This window comes from Heterodontus francisci, chromosome X (assembly GCF_036365525.1).
Source record: "Heterodontus francisci isolate sHetFra1 chromosome X, sHetFra1.hap1, whole genome shotgun sequence".
Lineage (NCBI taxonomy): Eukaryota > Metazoa > Chordata > Chondrichthyes > Heterodontiformes > Heterodontidae > Heterodontus > Heterodontus francisci.
In genome coordinates this window covers 6,470,521-6,488,080 of record NC_090421.1, presented here as the reverse complement: position 1 = coordinate 6,488,080, position 17,560 = coordinate 6,470,521, and the positions used below count along the sequence as shown (strand labels likewise).

At 41.0% G+C, this 17,560-nt stretch overlaps 1 protein-coding gene across 3 annotated transcripts in view; it reads left to right on the top strand.

Annotated features, from left to right (window-relative positions):
• Positions 1-12,434, top strand: part of LOC137358642 (5'-AMP-activated protein kinase subunit gamma-1-like) — a 50,297-nt gene extending 37,863 nt beyond the window's left edge. For all 3 annotated transcript variants that reach the window (XM_068024780.1, XM_068024781.1, XM_068024782.1), the window contains 6 exons: positions 1,722-1,848; positions 2,925-3,090; positions 4,613-4,650; positions 4,758-4,904; positions 7,411-7,504; positions 8,425-12,434. In XM_068024780.1, the coding sequence (XP_067880881.1) occupies positions 1,722-1,848; positions 2,925-3,090; positions 4,613-4,650; positions 4,758-4,904; positions 7,411-7,504; positions 8,425-8,453 (601 nt within the window). In that variant the 3' untranslated portion in view covers positions 8,454-12,434. The remainder of the gene's footprint in view (positions 1-1,721; positions 1,849-2,924; positions 3,091-4,612; positions 4,651-4,757; positions 4,905-7,410; positions 7,505-8,424) is intronic.
• The last annotated feature ends 5,126 nt before the right edge of the window (positions 12,435-17,560 follow it).

Below are 17,560 nucleotides of genomic sequence, written 5' to 3'. Positions count from 1 at the left end.
TCCATGAATTTTTTTGAATATTTGGGAAGGTACAGAGATGAAAGATAACCTTTCCCATTCAGAAAGTGCCATTACTCTTATATTTCACAAGTATTCAAAGTTATGAGAGGGGGGATGAATTAAAAAGGAGCTGGAGGCCCAGGGAAAGGGTGAGGCTGATGCAGGTAGCCAGCAAAGGGAGCACATGCTGATGACACTCATGGCTGTAAACAGGAAGAAAGCAACGATGGGACATGCAAAGAGAGGTATGAAGATGTTGTGTGGGCCTAGGGATGAGAGCGAAGGATGTGGGAGGAGCTGGTGGCTGCAGAAAGACATTGGGAAGCTTAGGGGGGGAGGTGGCTGCTGGGCCTGCAGGCAGGGGCGGGACGGGGACTGGGCCTGCAGGCAGGGGTGGGAAGGGGACTGGGCCTGCAGGCTGTTCCGTAGGAATAGATGGAGAGAGAGAGAAAAATAATTCAAAGCAGAGGGAAAAGTAATTTCAGAATAAAACCTGAAATAGGCTTAAGATTTGTATTTGTGCAATAAAAACAAAGTGCTGGGAATACTCAACAGATCTGGCAGCATCTGTGGAGAGAGAAGCAGAGTTAATGTTTCAGGTCTGTGACCTTTCATCAGTTCTGATGAAAGGTCACTGATCTGAAACGTTAACTCTGTTTCTCTGTCCACAAATGCTGCCAGACCTGTTGAGTATTTCCAGCACCTTCTGTTTTTATTTCAGGTTTCCGGCATCTGCAGTATTTTGTATTTGTGGATTTATGTATCAGAATCTGGCTGGATCAATGAAAAACATTTTTGGATTACTAGTCATAAATTCATTCCTTTCTACATTATCGACATAAACTTCTAATGGTATAGATAGATGGCATCCCTTCTACCACCTTAAGCATTCACTCCCTCCTCCATTGGCATCCATGGCAGCAGTGTGTACCATCTACAAGATGCACAGCAGCATCTCACCAAGGCTCCTTCGACAGCACCTTCCAAACACGCAAGCTCTACCACCTAAAAGGACAAGGGCAGCAGGTACATGGGAACACCACCACCTGCAAGTTTTCCACCAAGCCACAGACCATCCTGTGTTGGAAATATATCACCGTTCCTTCACTGTTGCTGGGTCAGAATCCTGGAACTCCATCCTTAACAGCACTCTACGTGTTCCTTCACCCACTGATTGCAGCAGTTCAAGAAGGGGGCTCACCACCACCACCACCTTTTAGGAGAATTAGGGATGGGCAATGAATGCTGGCCTTGCCAGTGGCATCCACATCCCATGAACAAATAAAGAAAAATAGGTTTTCTTTACTGATTTTAGCCACTGAGAGGCAGTTAGAGTAATGGTGAGAAAAAAGGGTGCAATCTTCTCCATATCATTCCAGTTGTCTATATTACAATGTGTCTGGTTTGCTTGCTGCTGAACCTGCCGTTTATACTGTGAGGCAGCTTCAATGTTACTAAGCATGCACAGTTGCTCCAGAGTTGCAGTCATGCCTTGGCTGCATGCAGTTCATGTAAACCTTTTTGGGGACTGGCGTATTATGATTTGAGCTCCTTTTGTTTCTGTCCATTGTTCTAATTCTGGTTGGTTAGAATGGGAAATGCCTTTTTTGGAGTTTCGTAAGAGTTTCAACTTTTTAAAATATACAATCATCCTGAGTTTAAATGAATCCTTGTGTCATACAGTGCCAAGCTGTGCCTCACAACCTTTTCCATCACTTCAGCTTGTACGATGCAGTTTCATCACTGATCAAGAACAAAATTCACCGTCTTCCTGTTGTTGATCCATTGACGGGGAATACACTCTACATTCTTACACACAAGCGCATCCTGAAGTTTCTCAAACTCTTTGTAAGTATCTCAGACCAGTAAAGTGAGGTGAATTCAGTCCTTCCGCAAAAGCATGCACACACTGATTTTTGAAGTATCAGAAGTTGCACATAGCTTTGGCCTGGCCTCTGTTTTTACAGTGTTTCCAGAGCAGGAATAACATTGGAATTTAGGCCATTTTCACAGGTCTAGAATCACATTGATATGGCTCACTGTTGAGTACTGCTGCAGTAAAGATCAGAGATCTGATCCATTCGCTCTTGGCATCTTTGAAATTTAGTAGCACAGAGTTGAGATTGTGTCATATTTATGTTCCCTATTATTTAGAGACAAGAGTATGTATCACTGAGCAGAATCTCCTCCAACATTGAAGATGTGGGATTCTGTATCTGGAGAATTCCTGAGTTTGGGTTTTACACTGCAATGGAAGCAGAGCTGCCATTTTGTCTTCAATTGGAGCATTCCTGTTGTTCCTCTTTCTCTCTCCACCCCCCCCCCACCCCTGATGTTTGTGAATTTTTCAGAGAAAGCCCAAATTGTAAAATATGTGCATCAATGGGATTGACTTCAGTATGGAACAAAATTTGAAATATTACAGACCTTGATTTACTGCTCAGGAAGGTGGGAAATGTGAGTACCAGCACTGAGTGATGCTCCACTAACACCAGCCTCAGTCCACCTCTTTCTTGTCCTCCCCTCATTTTATCCTTAGCAAAGATAGTCCAGTTCACTAACTTTTCCACAGACAAACCAGCCAGGAGGTGGGCTTGAGTGATGGAAAGGGGGCACTAACCCACTTCATAACTTGTTTTCCTCCATTACTCAAACCATGTCAAAACTGACTAAATATATGGGTGATGGTGGATTTAGGAGATTCTTCACTATGTGCTGGGCAGAGGGGGAGAAAGAAAATTTACTCTAAAACCGAGAATAAAACATGTCCGTTTTATTTTACTTTAGAGAAGTACATTTAGATGCCGAATTCAAAACCATATGCAACTTTGTGCTTTCCATCAGTACACTGCAATGAGTTTATTTTATGGGGTGTATTTGATAGAGTGCTTGCTGTGTTTAAGCTATTAATATTTTTATTGCAGATTTCAGAGATGCCCAAACCAGATTTTATGTCTAAAACACTGGAAGAGTTGAACATTGGAACATACAAGAACATTGCAGTGGTGAACAAAAATACTCCCATTTACGTGGCTTTGGGAATCTTTGTGGAAAAAAGAGTATCTGCCTTGCCTGTTGTGGATGAATCCGGTAAAATGAAGTTATTTTTAACCACACTTGGCTATCCAGTTAGTTTCTTGCACACACAAGTAGAGCAGATCATATAAAAAGTTAGCCGTCATTGCAGATTCACACCACAACTTCTCAATAATTAAGTATATTTTACTAATGTAATGAAATTTAGTTTCAGTTCCCTTTTAACTTTCTCTTTTTGTAAATACTGTTGTCATGCCAGGCCCCCATCTGCCAAGAATGAGGCACATTAATTTTGTCATGAACATTGATTTTAAACTGTTACTGGAGTGAAGAAAGAACTTGTTAACCAGATCAGCCGTAGCTGGAAAAGACGTTTGCATATTTACAGACGGTGATTGGAAGGACAAAGGATCATTCCCTGACGCATTCGACCCACAATGGACCTTGATCACTAGGTATTGTCTGTAAGAGGAGCATTCCAGAGACTGCTAAGGTGATACAATCCCAGACATGGTCAGACCAGTTAGTCACATGACCAACCTACTGGGCAACCTGGGTTTTTCTGAATTGTACAAATGGTTTGAACTCGGTGTCTGTTTGCTCCTGGACTGAGAAGATCTCTCCTGTCTGCTCCCATCTCTTTCTCACAAGCCTCTGACTCCACTGAAGACACATAAACCCCAAGAGAGAAAAGTCTCCTCCAGTGAACAAGGTTTAAGAAGAATACTGGGCCCCAACGAAAAGCAAGATCTACTTACAATCAAGGACTCTACAGTGAGCTCGAAGAACCGTAGCAAAAACTCTTCAGATGTTGCCTCAAACCTTTCCACTTTATTTTTCCTCTCTTTTCTATCTCTATTTGCATGCGTGTATCGTGGTATGCATTCTAACGTAGGTGCGTTGTGTATCTGCAGGCGATAACCAAATTAGAGTTTAAGTTTAATAAATTTCAACTTTTCTTCTTTAAATCTAAGAAAGCCTGTTTGTGCTGGTTTCTTTGCCTTATAATTGGAAAGCAATGAACAAGGATTCACCAAGGGGGAGCTAAAAACATGGTGTTTTTAAAATTAAATGTTGTTACGGTAAGACCAGGTGAAGGCTGAAAGGGAACCCTAGACCTCTTTCTCACTGGGTTGTAACGACTGAATTTATGCAGGTTAAACATCACTATGTCGAGGTTGGCTGGTGATAGTAAAGTATACACCAGTATGGATAATTAGTCAAAGATGATAATAGGCTGGAATAGACCTAATTTATTTTACTGCAGTTCACCCAAGTGTGTCTTTCTCTACTGCTTTAACAAATCTGGCCTAAATGGACAAATTCTGAAAACAGTAACTTTACTTGGTCCTTATGAGTAATCTGCATAACACCTCTTGAATTAAATAATGAAGACAATCCTAGTTCAGAGAGATTCACTTGTTTACTATTGCACCAGTGAGTAGAGAAGCCCAGACAAATTCTTTGCACGATTCAACTTAATACTTCGTGTTTGGTAGAGATTAATTCTAACGTTCTTCCGGTCTAAGGAGTACTTCCTGTTTTATGCTAATTGTTCCTGTCTTTCCCTGTATAGGACGAGTGGGAGATATCTACTCTAAGTTTGACGTCATTGTAAGTACCTTGCAGCAAATTTAAATATATTGTGTTTGTATATATAAATGTAAGTATCTTTTTTTATTGCTCTGAGTCTATTTTCTAATCAAAAGTTTGTGCTTTAGAACCTGGCTGCAGAGAAGACCTACAACAACCTGGACATTACTGTAACAAAAGCACTGCTGCACCGCTCACAGTACTTCGAAGGTGTACTGAAGTGTTATAAGCATGAAACTCTTGAGACAATTATCAACCGACTTGTGGAGGCAGAGGTACAGGAAAAGAAGCTTTAAAAGAGCAACTAATAAAGCCAGTTACTGTAAAGTTTTTTTTTTCCCCTTCTCCCCACCGCAACCCCCCCCCTTCCGGAAGATGCTAGTGACTAGGAGTCACTAGTGATAGTGACTAGGAGTGGATGTTAAACTCCAGAAAGTTTGTTATGGAAGGATAATGCTGGAGCCTATCTTTACTCAGTTTCACATTTATTGTGCAGAGTAAAAGGATTACAGGCATGTAGCTCCTCACTCAAGCCCTCCACCAGTCTCTGAGTGTCAGCTTATAAGTGCTCAACTAAAACCCTAATTAACACCCTTTGCTTGCATATAATCAAACTGTTGACACACGATTAACAGTGGAAACCCCTTGTCCAGAAGCACCAAGGGCAAATTTAGTCACCCCAGCTGCTGCAGCACAGGCTGGGAATTGAATTTGGGACCTTCGAGCTTTGCTTCGCTCAACTCCACACTGGGACACACTGAGCCTGTCGTCTTTGCAGTAACCCTTTGAGTGGTGTGGAGAATTTTAAACAGTACAAACCATATCCACTGCCTCCAACTTTTACCGGGAAGAACTCTGAATCACAAGAGCATTTTTGTTTTTAATAAGATAATTCATTATTAAGCTATTCCAGGGAAACTAAGATTTGACAGGATTTGGAGTGCGCTGAATACCATCAGTTGGCTATGTTGCTGTTGCATTTAACCTCTTCCTATCAGGCCTTTCCAGCAGGTGCATCCCCAGCATGGTTTCAAGTAGAGGTGCTGCTGAGAGAAGTGTACCTTGACATCCTGTTTTAAAAAAATTACATAACATGACTAAAGACAAAGTTTTGCTAATTCCTATTTGGAGTGTTGCAAATAAAGGATGTCGGCGTTCTGGTGAACGGCAGAAATAACGAAGAAATTTTGACAACTCAATAGAAGTAAACTGAAAATGATGACAATACATAGGTCCTTCGGCATCTGTCAAGAAATGAGAGGCCAACGTTCTAGGCATTGGCCTTTCATGAGAACTGATTTGATAGGTTTACACCCAAAATGCAAAACCAACCTTTCACTTTTCAGCTATTGATTGGCTTGCTGTGTATTTTCAGCATTTTCTGTCTTTATTTCCAGCATTTAAAATGTTCCTTAAAACCTACCTCTTTGACCAAGGTTTTGGTCACCTGCCCTAATATCTCCTTATACGGCTCAACGTCAAATTTTGTTTAACACTCCTGTGAAACACCTTGGGACGTTTTATTACGTTAAAGGTGCTGTATAAATGCAAGTTGTTGTATTTGCGATTTTGATTTTTTTTTTTGCTCTCTGAAATGAAGTAACCTGCACAAAATAAATGGCTTCACTTTGATTTTGTTTCCTTGTGTATTCAACGATGCATAAAAGTAGATTTATGCAAAATTCAAACTTCTATCTCTCCCTTCTGTTATTGTAATGCTTCCCTGGATTTAATTTAGGTAAGTAAGAGATTGAAGCTGTTTAACTGGTGCATGTATCTCATTTCACCCTCCCACACCCCTGAGCGCAGAAATAAACCATCTGTCCAGATCTCATTGATAACTTATGATAGAAGGCATTCTTATGTGAGGCCGCACCAGAGGTCAAAGATGCAGATAGAGTTTAGTCATTTGAAACTCTGCTGATTCCGAATCAAATGCTCCTCGTACCTTGGTACTTGGCACAAATATTGCAGTCTCTTTTCCAGATTCTGTTGTGATAGAAGCTACTTTTTTTTTTCCTATTTGTTCCACTGTATTTTCAGCAAAATTGAGTTAAGTCTTTGAGTCTCTCAGGGTTGAACATACCAACATCAATGTTGATTTTGTTGGAGACTTTAACAGAACACACACATTCCAGCAAATACCATGCGGTATGGCAGAAGGAATGCCTCATTGCTAACTTTAGGTAAAATGCCTGCATGGGACAGAGTATCTTCACTAAGCAGCAATTGGTAAAATCTCAAATTTCAAGGTTCCAGAATAACTGCAGTTAATGTTTCTTTGAAACTTTGTGATACTGCCTTGTACCGAAGTATCCATCAACATTTTGTGTCAGAATAGGCATGGAACATTCCAGCTAGCCAGGAAACGCATCCTTTCCAGCACTCATGAGCTGGAAAAACAAAGCAACTCGGCAGCTCTCGAGCTGTGTCCCCGTTTGTCCCTCCCATTTCCAATCTGTTGTTTTTCTCCTAGAAAATGTAATATCTGTTCAGCACCCTCTGCACTATGGGGGGAGAAAACTAACTATGGTTCCTTCTCCAGAGTGGTGGAATGAGTCACTACCTTGGTGGAGGGAAGGAAGAGAGTTGAAACTGTATGATGTGTGAAACTTACAAGTTTTTTTTTAAAAAAGGATTGCTTTTAGTCTAATGGCAAGAGCTGGTAAACTATTGCTAAGAAGCAGCTCTTCATTTGTCATGAGGGTAACCATTTTCCTATCCATCTCAGATTCTTCACAATAACCGCATGTTACTGATCAGGTGTTTCCCTGTTTGTAGGTTCATCGGTTAGTGGTGGTTGACGATAATGATGTGGTAAAGGGGATAGTCTCGCTTTCTGATATCCTACAGGCGCTGGTGCTGACTGGAGGAGGCAAGTATATGCGCTATATAATCCAGTTGTGAAAAGCAGGCAGGAACACCATTTTGACACTCAATCTCTGTCCTGTTGAGCATATGATGCAATATCAACCTCCACTGGAACAGGTTGAGAGTTGCATCCTAATGGAGGCAGGTTAACTCATGCTGAAGCCACTCCATAAACTGCAGTCATTACTCTTGCTGAGGAGTATGGGCAGACTCTGCTTACCCAGATGCTGATTGCCTAGAATCACATTTTCTTTAAGGTTAACCTTTGTTTGCCTTGGATTTAAGATGAACTGAATACTATTTTTTATGCATTGAGTCACGATATATAAATCAAGAGCTGAATCAGGTTTTCACTTTTGTGTGAGCTGGTGGAAAGGAGCATTCATTTTGGTTGATACCACTTTGAATTTAATGGAGGACATTTGTTAAACTCTATTCTTATATCGATAATATGTGTGTGTGTGTGTGTGTGTGTTTAATATGGTGGCAGTGTAATTCATGGCAAGCCAAGTGCCAAAGAAATCCTTTGAGGTGGAACACATTCTACTGTATTAAATTATTGTTCAACTGAGTTTTAGAAATGGAATATATTGCAGTTTTTGCCACCATGGTATAATGTGGATATTATATAGTTATTACTGCAGTAAATGATGTTAACAGACTTGTACAAAAAAGGCCCTGTCTCGTCATTCTCATTTAAGATTGATTCCAGTGCTGTGATTAGCTGGCTGTTGAAAAACTTACTCATGCTTTTTCTTGGAACGTGAGCCAGTGTATTTATCATCTTAAATATTTTTCTCACTTCCTCACTTCAGTAATTTTTTAATTAAGAGTCATTGACTCCAGAATATACTGAGAGTTTGGCATATCTGTCAGCACACAATGATAAAATGTGAAGTGAAGATCTTCTAATTTTATCCTTAGGTAATTCTTCATCTGAGCTCGGACAGTGAGAGATGTGTGTAAAGTGCACCAGTGACATCTTCCCCACGTAGAGACCTCACCAGCCTGGAAATCTTTTGTCCAAGGATATGCACCCATGGTGGCACAATGTTTCTCACCAGCACATCACTGTTGTATAAAGTCGAGAAGGACCCTGGCTACTGCTCACAGTTCCTATTTTGGTTAAACTTTGAAATGTTTCTGCACCTTTCTGCATAAAGCCATTGACTTTCTGTGCCCACTGAAATGATACTGCAGGTCAGGTCAAAGGAACTGAATCTTTTGTTCTTTTAATTATCCCATCCTACCTCAGGTGGGTAGCTTTTAGAAGTGCATTAACATGACTGATTATTTCATTATCTGAACATTTTTTTTGTACTTTGATTTAAGTTTGATTATCTGTTCTGTATTAGATATTATCCAATTGATGTAACCGGAACAGTTTGATACAGTGTCATCGCTCCTTTATTCACTGTTCTTCACTTAAATGTGTGCGTGACTCTGATTAATACAAACATCATTACCAAAATCCCGGTTACATGAACACAATGTAATAGTCTTTTTGATTAAGGTTGTAAACAAGTCCAGTACCTGATTTGTCAATAAAATAAAAGCAAAATACTGCGGATGCTGGAAATCTGAAATAAAAGCAAGAAATGCTGGAAATACTCAGCAGGTCTGGCAGCATCTGTGGAGAGAGAAGCAGAGTTAACATTTCAGGTCAGTGACCCTTCTTCAGACCTCTTTTTCCAAAAGAACATTCTCTTTTTGACATGTCACTTTATATCTTACAATATGTTGTCATTCACACCAAAAAAATTGCAAGTAATTATTTTGACAGTCTGATTTGCATGATTACATTATTTTTTCACTTCTGGTTTAGGGATGTGAATGTGTCTGCCCCTCTTTCCTGGAGCCTCCCTTTGAGCTAAGAAATTGCACTTCAAGTTGGCGCATTCCTTCCCTGAGGTCCTTTTTTCTGAACATTTATAAAATAACAATTCCATTTAAATTTTCTGTAATTATTTCACTTATTAAAATCACTAGCTATTTAATGCAGTAATTTAGTTTCAGATAGACTTGTTCTGAAATGGTCTTAATATACAAGATTGATTTTGATTTCAAAACTGCAAACCACTGGGAAGAATGGCCAGCCTAGCAGCTCAAAGAAGTCTGAAGACAAAAGCAGATATGAAATTGGTTGTCACAATATTTAATCAAATTGTATTTCTTTATTCGTAGGAAAATTGTGATTGCAGATGTTTTAATTCTGGGCTTGAATGTCATTTTTGTAGCACATAAATTTTTCCCATGTAATTTTGTAGCTCATGGATTTGAGCGGTTTTTTTTCATTTCTACAAACAAAGCCAAGTCTGAATGGAGACTGATTTGATGACAGACTCCTGAAATGCTAGTGCACCAGATTGGAAGTGTTGCTCGTGGTTAGAATTACAATTGGGAAAGCGTTTGCTTTTTTGGAAAACTTGAATTGTTGTTGGACCTAGAGTGCAACATGTGGAAACCTTACACTACACCATTTAAGAGATGGAGCTTGAATCCATTTGTGTGCAATGTGTATGATAGTGTTCTGTGCTGGTTTTATTAGGTGGTAGTTTGTATATTGGTTGTGGCTGGAATTTTGGACATTCTGGTATGGTGTTGCAGATGTTCTAGTACAGTTGGATACATTAGGATGTTCCAGTGAAAGATTTTGGCAAGTTCCTGGTGTCTAAGCAGACAGGATCAGGGGTGGTGATATAAGATAGAGGCAAAAATCCAAGCTGCTTGGACTGATGAGCCACTGGGGTCTGATGAGATTACAGATCCTGTTATGAAAATGAAACAGCAAAGTGTAGGATTCATCTGTGCCTAAGGTGCAAGAAAACCTGATTCTTACAGTTACAAGTATCTCAGTGTATGGTCTGCAGCTTCCACCTGCCGCCCCCCCCCCCCCCCCCCCCAAGAAAATGGCGTGGTTTCACTCCTCCAAAGGCTCTGCTGGAATGAGACAAAACCTTGTCATGAGGCAACTAATTTGAATTGTATGAAATGAACTTGAGAGTTGTAAGCTAATTGTAATTTAGCAGAAAAGACATTACAGACCTTTTTATACTGCAGGTGCAAATGTAGGTTGTGTGTAACATTGACACCACTCATTCTCCTGACACGGTTATGCAATAAATTGCTGTAAATGTACAACGTGAACGTTGGATCTAAATTTTATTGAGGTGGATTAGGTTGAAGATATCAGAAGTAAAGTAGAACAAATTCCTGAAAACCAACCTTTTCTTTGGGCCTTTAGACTTCAAATAGTCCCATAGATCTTAGCAGGGAATCATGTGAATATTATTTTCTTTCCAGTTTTCTCCTGCTTCCCCCCTCCTTTCTCTCCTGAAGGTGTTGCCTCTTGCTGGATTATGGTGCTGGGAGCCCTTCATAACTTTGTCCAAGTGGCCATTCTTCATGTGTGAGCCTGGCTAGTGGTGGGCTATTCACAGCCAAGGCCAGTCCTGTCCCCACCCAACAATCATATATGAATCATACTTCCAGCAGGAGCCATTAGATTAACAGAGCGTGACTCTTTGAGGTTTTAAAATTTATAGTGTGTCCAATTTGTGATGTGATAGAAATGTATTTTGGATAAGAGTATGATCCACTTGCTAGTAAACCCCATGCAGATAATCCACACTGCAGTTCTGACTGCTTAATTCTGGGAAGTCTAAACAACAAGGCTTCTCTAATAGAAATTATTCTTTATTACTGGCAGGGGCACATTGTCCACTGGACTGGACAATCACCAGCAGCATTTCTATAGACAATACTGAAAGCAGTGTTTGTATTTTCAGTTGTTGGATTGATGATTGACAGATTACATGTACGTAGTGGTACACGACTGAACAACTTTTAAGGACTTAATTGGTGGCATTTAATGTTGTGTTTTACTTTCAGATCTTTGTGACGATATCACTAAAGAAAAAAAAGAAAGGCTTGCATTTCTATAGCGCCTTTCACGATCATAGGATGTCCCAAAGTGCTTTACAGCCAATGAAATACTTCTGAAGTGTAGTCACTGTTGTAATGTAGATACATATCTAACCTAGATCCAGATGTCCACACCAGCCACCTAGGATTTGCCAAATTTCAGTGCTGAGCTGTTCCTGGGTATCTTATTTCTTCGATACCCAAATATTTGAACTCTTGATAAGGATTGCAGATCAGTTGTGAAAAAGGAAATCAGTGGCGAAAATCAATATTTCCAGACCGAGGGAATTTCTGCTCACTTTTTAAAATTTGTTTTCCCTCATTCACTTTTCTTCTCTAGTTTTGCAGCCTTCTATTGCTGCTGCCTCCACGATTCCTGTGTGGGTCTCCAGGTGAAAGGTTGGGTGAGATTGGCAAACTCATCAATTGACTGAGGTTGGGGGTAAATCAATGGTGAAGCTATTGGTGAACTATTCATAAATGCCTTCAAAGCTTTGATCATCCTGACCTCTCTGTAGAGTCAGAAGGGACAGCAAGGGAGCAACAAAGTTTGGAGGAAAAGTACATTCATTTTTCTTTGGTCCAAAAAAAAATCTTTTTCTTTAAATATACTAAGCAACCTGCCTCTCGTCCTTGTAACATTGTTTCCTGAAGTAAACTTGCCAACCATGTGCCATTTATGCATTTCTCTGTAGACTGAATTTCTGTTTTTAAAACATTTTTAGTGTTGTTAAAGGGTTTTATATGATGTTGAATGTGTTTTGCTCATTAAGGTAATACGGTTGAGTTTCATTTTTAAAACCTTACAATGGAATCAGTGTAAACTTAAAGTGCAGTGGTTATTTCCTCATAGAATCAAAATGATATTTATTCCAATCGTAGTCCAAATCTTTCTCTAGTAGAATAGTGTTTACACTCCTATCGCATTTACTTGTGAAGATTTGAAATTTCACTGAAAGAGGTATTGATTGTAACATAGTCAAAACTAAAATAAAATTCTTCAAAACATGGGTCACTTATTTTCAGGATTTCTGACTTATCGGCTCCCTTTTCAGCTCATAATTTTTTGCTTGATGTCCATATGATTATGGGACCAATGCAAGTGAGTTGTGCTTAATAAAAAAAAAACTTCCACTCGTATGATTGCCATCTGAATTTTGGGGGAAATTGGAGCGCCTGTTTTTTGTGCCTGGCACTTATTTCTGAATGCCATGTGTGTGACTGATTCTCGAGTGCCATGTGTGTGTGCGTTTGTGTGCATGCGTCATTATGATGTGTAATGGTCTCTGAAGTGGTGCATTGAGTTGAACTAGCATACTGCCCCTAACATTGTGCTAATCTGGCAGAATGCCACCTTTCTCAGTTGGAGGCAGGAGAGTCAAACTGAGTGCAATTTAACACCAAATTTATACTTCTGCTAGCATCAATTTGACATGAAATTGCTAAAAGCGCAGGTCATGGGACAGCCTGAATATTTTTGTGCTCTTCAAATGAAGTACTGTTAACTTGATTTTCATACACCACGTACTAGATGTGTTGTGTATATCCCAATGCACTCCTGACCGACCTCCCATGCTCTATCCTCTGTAAACTTGACGTCATTCAAAACTTCTGCGGCCCATATCCTAACTCGCACTACATCCCGTTCACCCATCACCCCTGTGCTCGCTGACTGACATTGGCACCTGGTGAAGCAACGCCTTGATTTTAAAATTCTCGTCCTTGTTTTCAAATCCCTCCATGGCCTCGCCCCTCCCTATCTCTGTAATCTCCTCCACCCCCCCACAACCCTTCAAGATATCTGCGCTCCACCAATTCTGACCTCCTGAGCATCCCTGAGTTTAATCGCACCTCTATTCAGCTGCCTGGGCCCTAATCACTGGTATTCCCTCCCTTAACTTCTCCACCCCTTTTATCTTTCCTCCTTTTAAGGTGCTCCTTAAAACCTACCTCTTTGATCAAGCTTTTGGTCATCTGCCCTAATATCTCCTTATATGGCTCAGTGTCATTTTGTTTTATAATGCTCCTGTGAAGCCCCTTGGGATGTTTTATTACTTTAAAGACGCTATATAAATACAAGTTGTTGTGCAGCGTCACACTTGTCACATTCTTCCAACTCAATGTGAAGAAAAGGCATGTCAGCTTGGCCTTGTTGCACTTTCTGTGCAACTTTCTTGTTAGTGATTAAAGACAGAGATTAAAGGGTATCAGAATAGACACAGATCAAATACATCACAGAAAAGGATTGTCCCATGTGTTTAAACAAGTGTTAAAACTGATAACTTGCATTTTGGCAGTGTCTTTCATGACCTCAGGTCATCCCAAAGTACTTCACAGCCAATGAGGTACTTTTGAAATGTGTTCACTGCTGTAATGTAGGAAACGTGGCTGTCAATTTGACATGACAAGATCCCACAAACAGCAATGAGTTAAATGAGCAGATAATCTGTTTTTAGTGATGTTGATTGAGGGATAAATGTCGGCCAAGACATCGACGAGACCTTTCATGCTTCTCTTTGAATAATGCCGCAAGTTTTTAAAATTAATTTTTTAATTTATTCATTCTCAGGATGTGGGGTCGCTGGCAAGGCCAACATTTATTGGCCATCACCACCTTCTCAAGGACAATTAGAAGTGAGTTGCCACCTTGAACCACTGCAGTCTGTGTGGTGTAGGCGCACCCACTGTGCAGTTAGGGAGGGAGTTCCAGGACTTTGACCCAACGACGATGAAAGATCGACATTATATTTCCAAGTCCGGGTGGTGTGTGACTTGGAGGAGAACTTACAGCTGGTGATGTTCCCATGCATCTGCTGCCCTTGTCCTTCTAGGTGGTAGAGGTTGCAGGTTTGGAAGGTGCTGTCGAAGGAGACTTGGTGAGTTGCTGCAGTGCATCTTGTATATAGTACACACTGCTGCCACTGTGCACCGGCGGTGGAGGGAGTGAATGTTTAAGATGGTGGACGGGGCGCTGATCAAGCAGGCTGCTTTGTCCTGGATGGCGTCGAGCTTCTTGAGTGTTGGAGCTGCACTCATCCAGGCAAAAGGAGAGTATTCCATCACGCTCCTGACTTGTCCCTTGTAGACGGACAGGCTTTTTGGAGTCAGGAGGTGAGGTTACTTGCCGCAGCCTCTGACCTGCTCTTGTAGCCACAGTATTTATGTGGCTGGTCTAGTTAAATTTCTTATGACGAAGCAGGTGAAAATGGTTGGGCCTGGAATACTTCCCTGAGGAGTTCCTGCTGTGAGGTCCTGAGGCTGAGATGATTGGTCTCGAACAGCCAAAACCATTTTCCTGTGCACTAGGATTTGACTCTAGCCAGTGACTTCAATTTGACTAGGGCTTCTTGGTGCAAATGCTGCCTTGATGTTGAGGGCAGTCACTCTCACCTCCACCCGAACAGGCAGTCAGGGCCCGAGTTCAACATTGAAAGACATCACCTCCGGCAGTGCAGTTCTCACACAGTACTACATGAAGTGTCAGCCTGGATTCTGTGCTCAGGTTTCCAGAGCAGGACTTGAACCCATGACCTTCTGACTAACGGCAATGCTACCCACTGAGCCACGGCTGACATTTGAAAAGTTGAGACCATGGATGTGTCCTCTCTCTTTAGAGTGCAATTGGTTGGAGTTGGAAGGTTAGATATTTGGATCTTGAGTTATCCTCAATTACATATGAAAAACAAAGGACAGAAAAAGACCTATTCACCCTTGAGTCTGTCCCATACAGTGGTGATGCCCAGTGCATCACAATAAAAGCACTTGCAACCCCATCCCACCCAGTGGCAGGGAATCTCCTGGGGGTTGGAGGGAAATTGAAGAAAATCTTTAACTCCTGAGGTTTAATGATGGTGGGTTACCTCCCTAGTGTACTGAATGAGTTGGGTCTCTCTTAGATTCTCTGAAGGAAATGAACAGCTTTTTGAGGCTCCTCTGGGCTTCTGCTCGGTCCTTCCCAACCTGAAACCACTGCAGAGATTGGAACTCACTGTGGAAAATTGTTGCTGCGACCGTCTATCTATCATTCTATGGTCGAGTATGTTGGAACATCAGCAAGCCTGACCTCCTGTACCTGCCCACTGACAATTCATTGGGGGGTTTTTTTAAACTCAAAAGTAAATAGTTTCAGATCAAGTTTTCGATCAATTAGTAGAAATAAGTTTTGCTTAATTCCTTCCAAGCAGCAGAATTATCAAAAAAGTACATGATTTAAACTAGCTAAAAGCTGACCTTAAACAGGACAGCCAGAATGCATTATTTCTGTAGTCCCACTCTTATTATGGAGTCTTCAGAAGCTGAGCCGTTTGTGATTATAAGAAGGTGCCTGCTTCGCCATACCATAGGTGCATTTAAGGGGGAAGCTAGATAAGCACATTAGGAAGAAAGGAATAGAAGGACATGTTGGTGGAGTTCGATGAAGTAAGATGGGAGGAGGCTTGTGTGGAGCATCAACATCGGCACAAGACCAGTTGAGCCAAATGACCTGTTTCTGCACTGTGACTTGTGTGCATTAGCAGCAGAAAATGTAATGTGGTAAAAGTCAAAAACTAAACTCTCTCATTATTGAAGCTGTGGAAAATGCTTTCCATTGTATTCAAATGCTACCAATGTGAAAACATTTCAGTTGTGTTGGGTCAAACTCGCTTGTGTTCCATTCTCGCACTGAAGATGGCTTTAAAGACAACGGCCTTGAAAGGGTTAATTTTTTAAATTCATTCGTGGGATGTGGGTGTCATTGGCAATGCCAACATTTGTTGTCAGTCCCTAATTGTCCTTGAGGAGGTGGTGGTGAGCCATCACCTTGAACCGCTGCTGTCCATCTGGTCAGTACATAGAGATCAGTATCCTAAGTTGCTTTGGAAACCAACTCAGTTTTTGTTACGTATATGTCGTGACTTAATATAAATGTTTTAATCATTTTTGTGCATACCCATATTCTTTGCTGCATTCAGGGGTAGGTTGCCCAATTTTTTTAATAACTTGTACCTGGTGGAAATCTTATTGTAACTCCTCCAGGTCCTGTGCTGAAGGAATGTTCTGTGCACCTTAAACTATCTCAAATATTGTTGTGGAAAACAAAAATTGAGCAGGCTTGCATTTCAACAGCCGTCTGATTTGACAAATCCTTCCCTGTTTGTGCATAGGGATTTCTGGCTTGCAGGCTGGACATTCCTGATGACAATGCCCATTTAATAATGTGCCTTAGCTGGGATTAGATTGTTTCAAAAGGGCTTCACTCAGTCTTTGTAGTGAATTAACTAAAATTTTCAGTAAGTCTGCAAATCATTACATCTGATGCATTTGACACCTATTAAATGCCGCTTACAGGGTAAAAATACTGTATTCCTGCTACAGGGCAGGTGTTTCGCCTAGTTTGGAAGGTTCTGGGGAAATCATGTTGAGTATTTACATGTAGTGACGTTACAGGTAGACAGTGCCACATGTGGCCTATTATTCCTATGCTGTTCCAAGTCCAAGTGCATGTGCCAGGAGGCCAGTTCTGTTTTCCCCAGCCAGAGCTTTTTGATCCTCATATTGGACCTCTCAGCCCCAAACATCTGGAGCAATGTCTGCAGCCTCTGTACAGGGCTAGGTTTGATTATGTGGACAGTATCAAACATTCTCTAAGAGGCCAGTCCTTTTTTTTTTTGTTCCTTCAGGTGTCCTAGAAGCACCAGGGTGCCGACCTTCCAAAACATCTTCCAGGCCAAATCCACGAAAGCTCTTTAGACCACTGCCCAATTGTATGAGAGCCATATGAAGCACAAATCATACAGGCAGAAACAAAATTACAGCACAAAAATAGACCATTCTCCACACAAGCCTCCTTCCGCTCTATATACTTTGTCTATTCCTTTCTCCCTCATGTACTTATCTAGCTTCCCCTTAAATACACCTTTATCATAATCACAAATTCCTTCAGTCGATGCAGGGAGCTTGCTGTTTTGGCCTTTCTGCAGCCGTCTTGTGGATTAGCCATGTTTGGTTTGACAAACTGAAGGGGTGGTCCTGCTGACTCTGCCCTACTTTTTAATTGATGTTTCATTTGGGTCAAGAATTCATCATGCAGTTTTTTCTGCCACCACACAAGTCAGAACTGGAACATTGTTCATACTGTGTAGATGCTCATAGAACT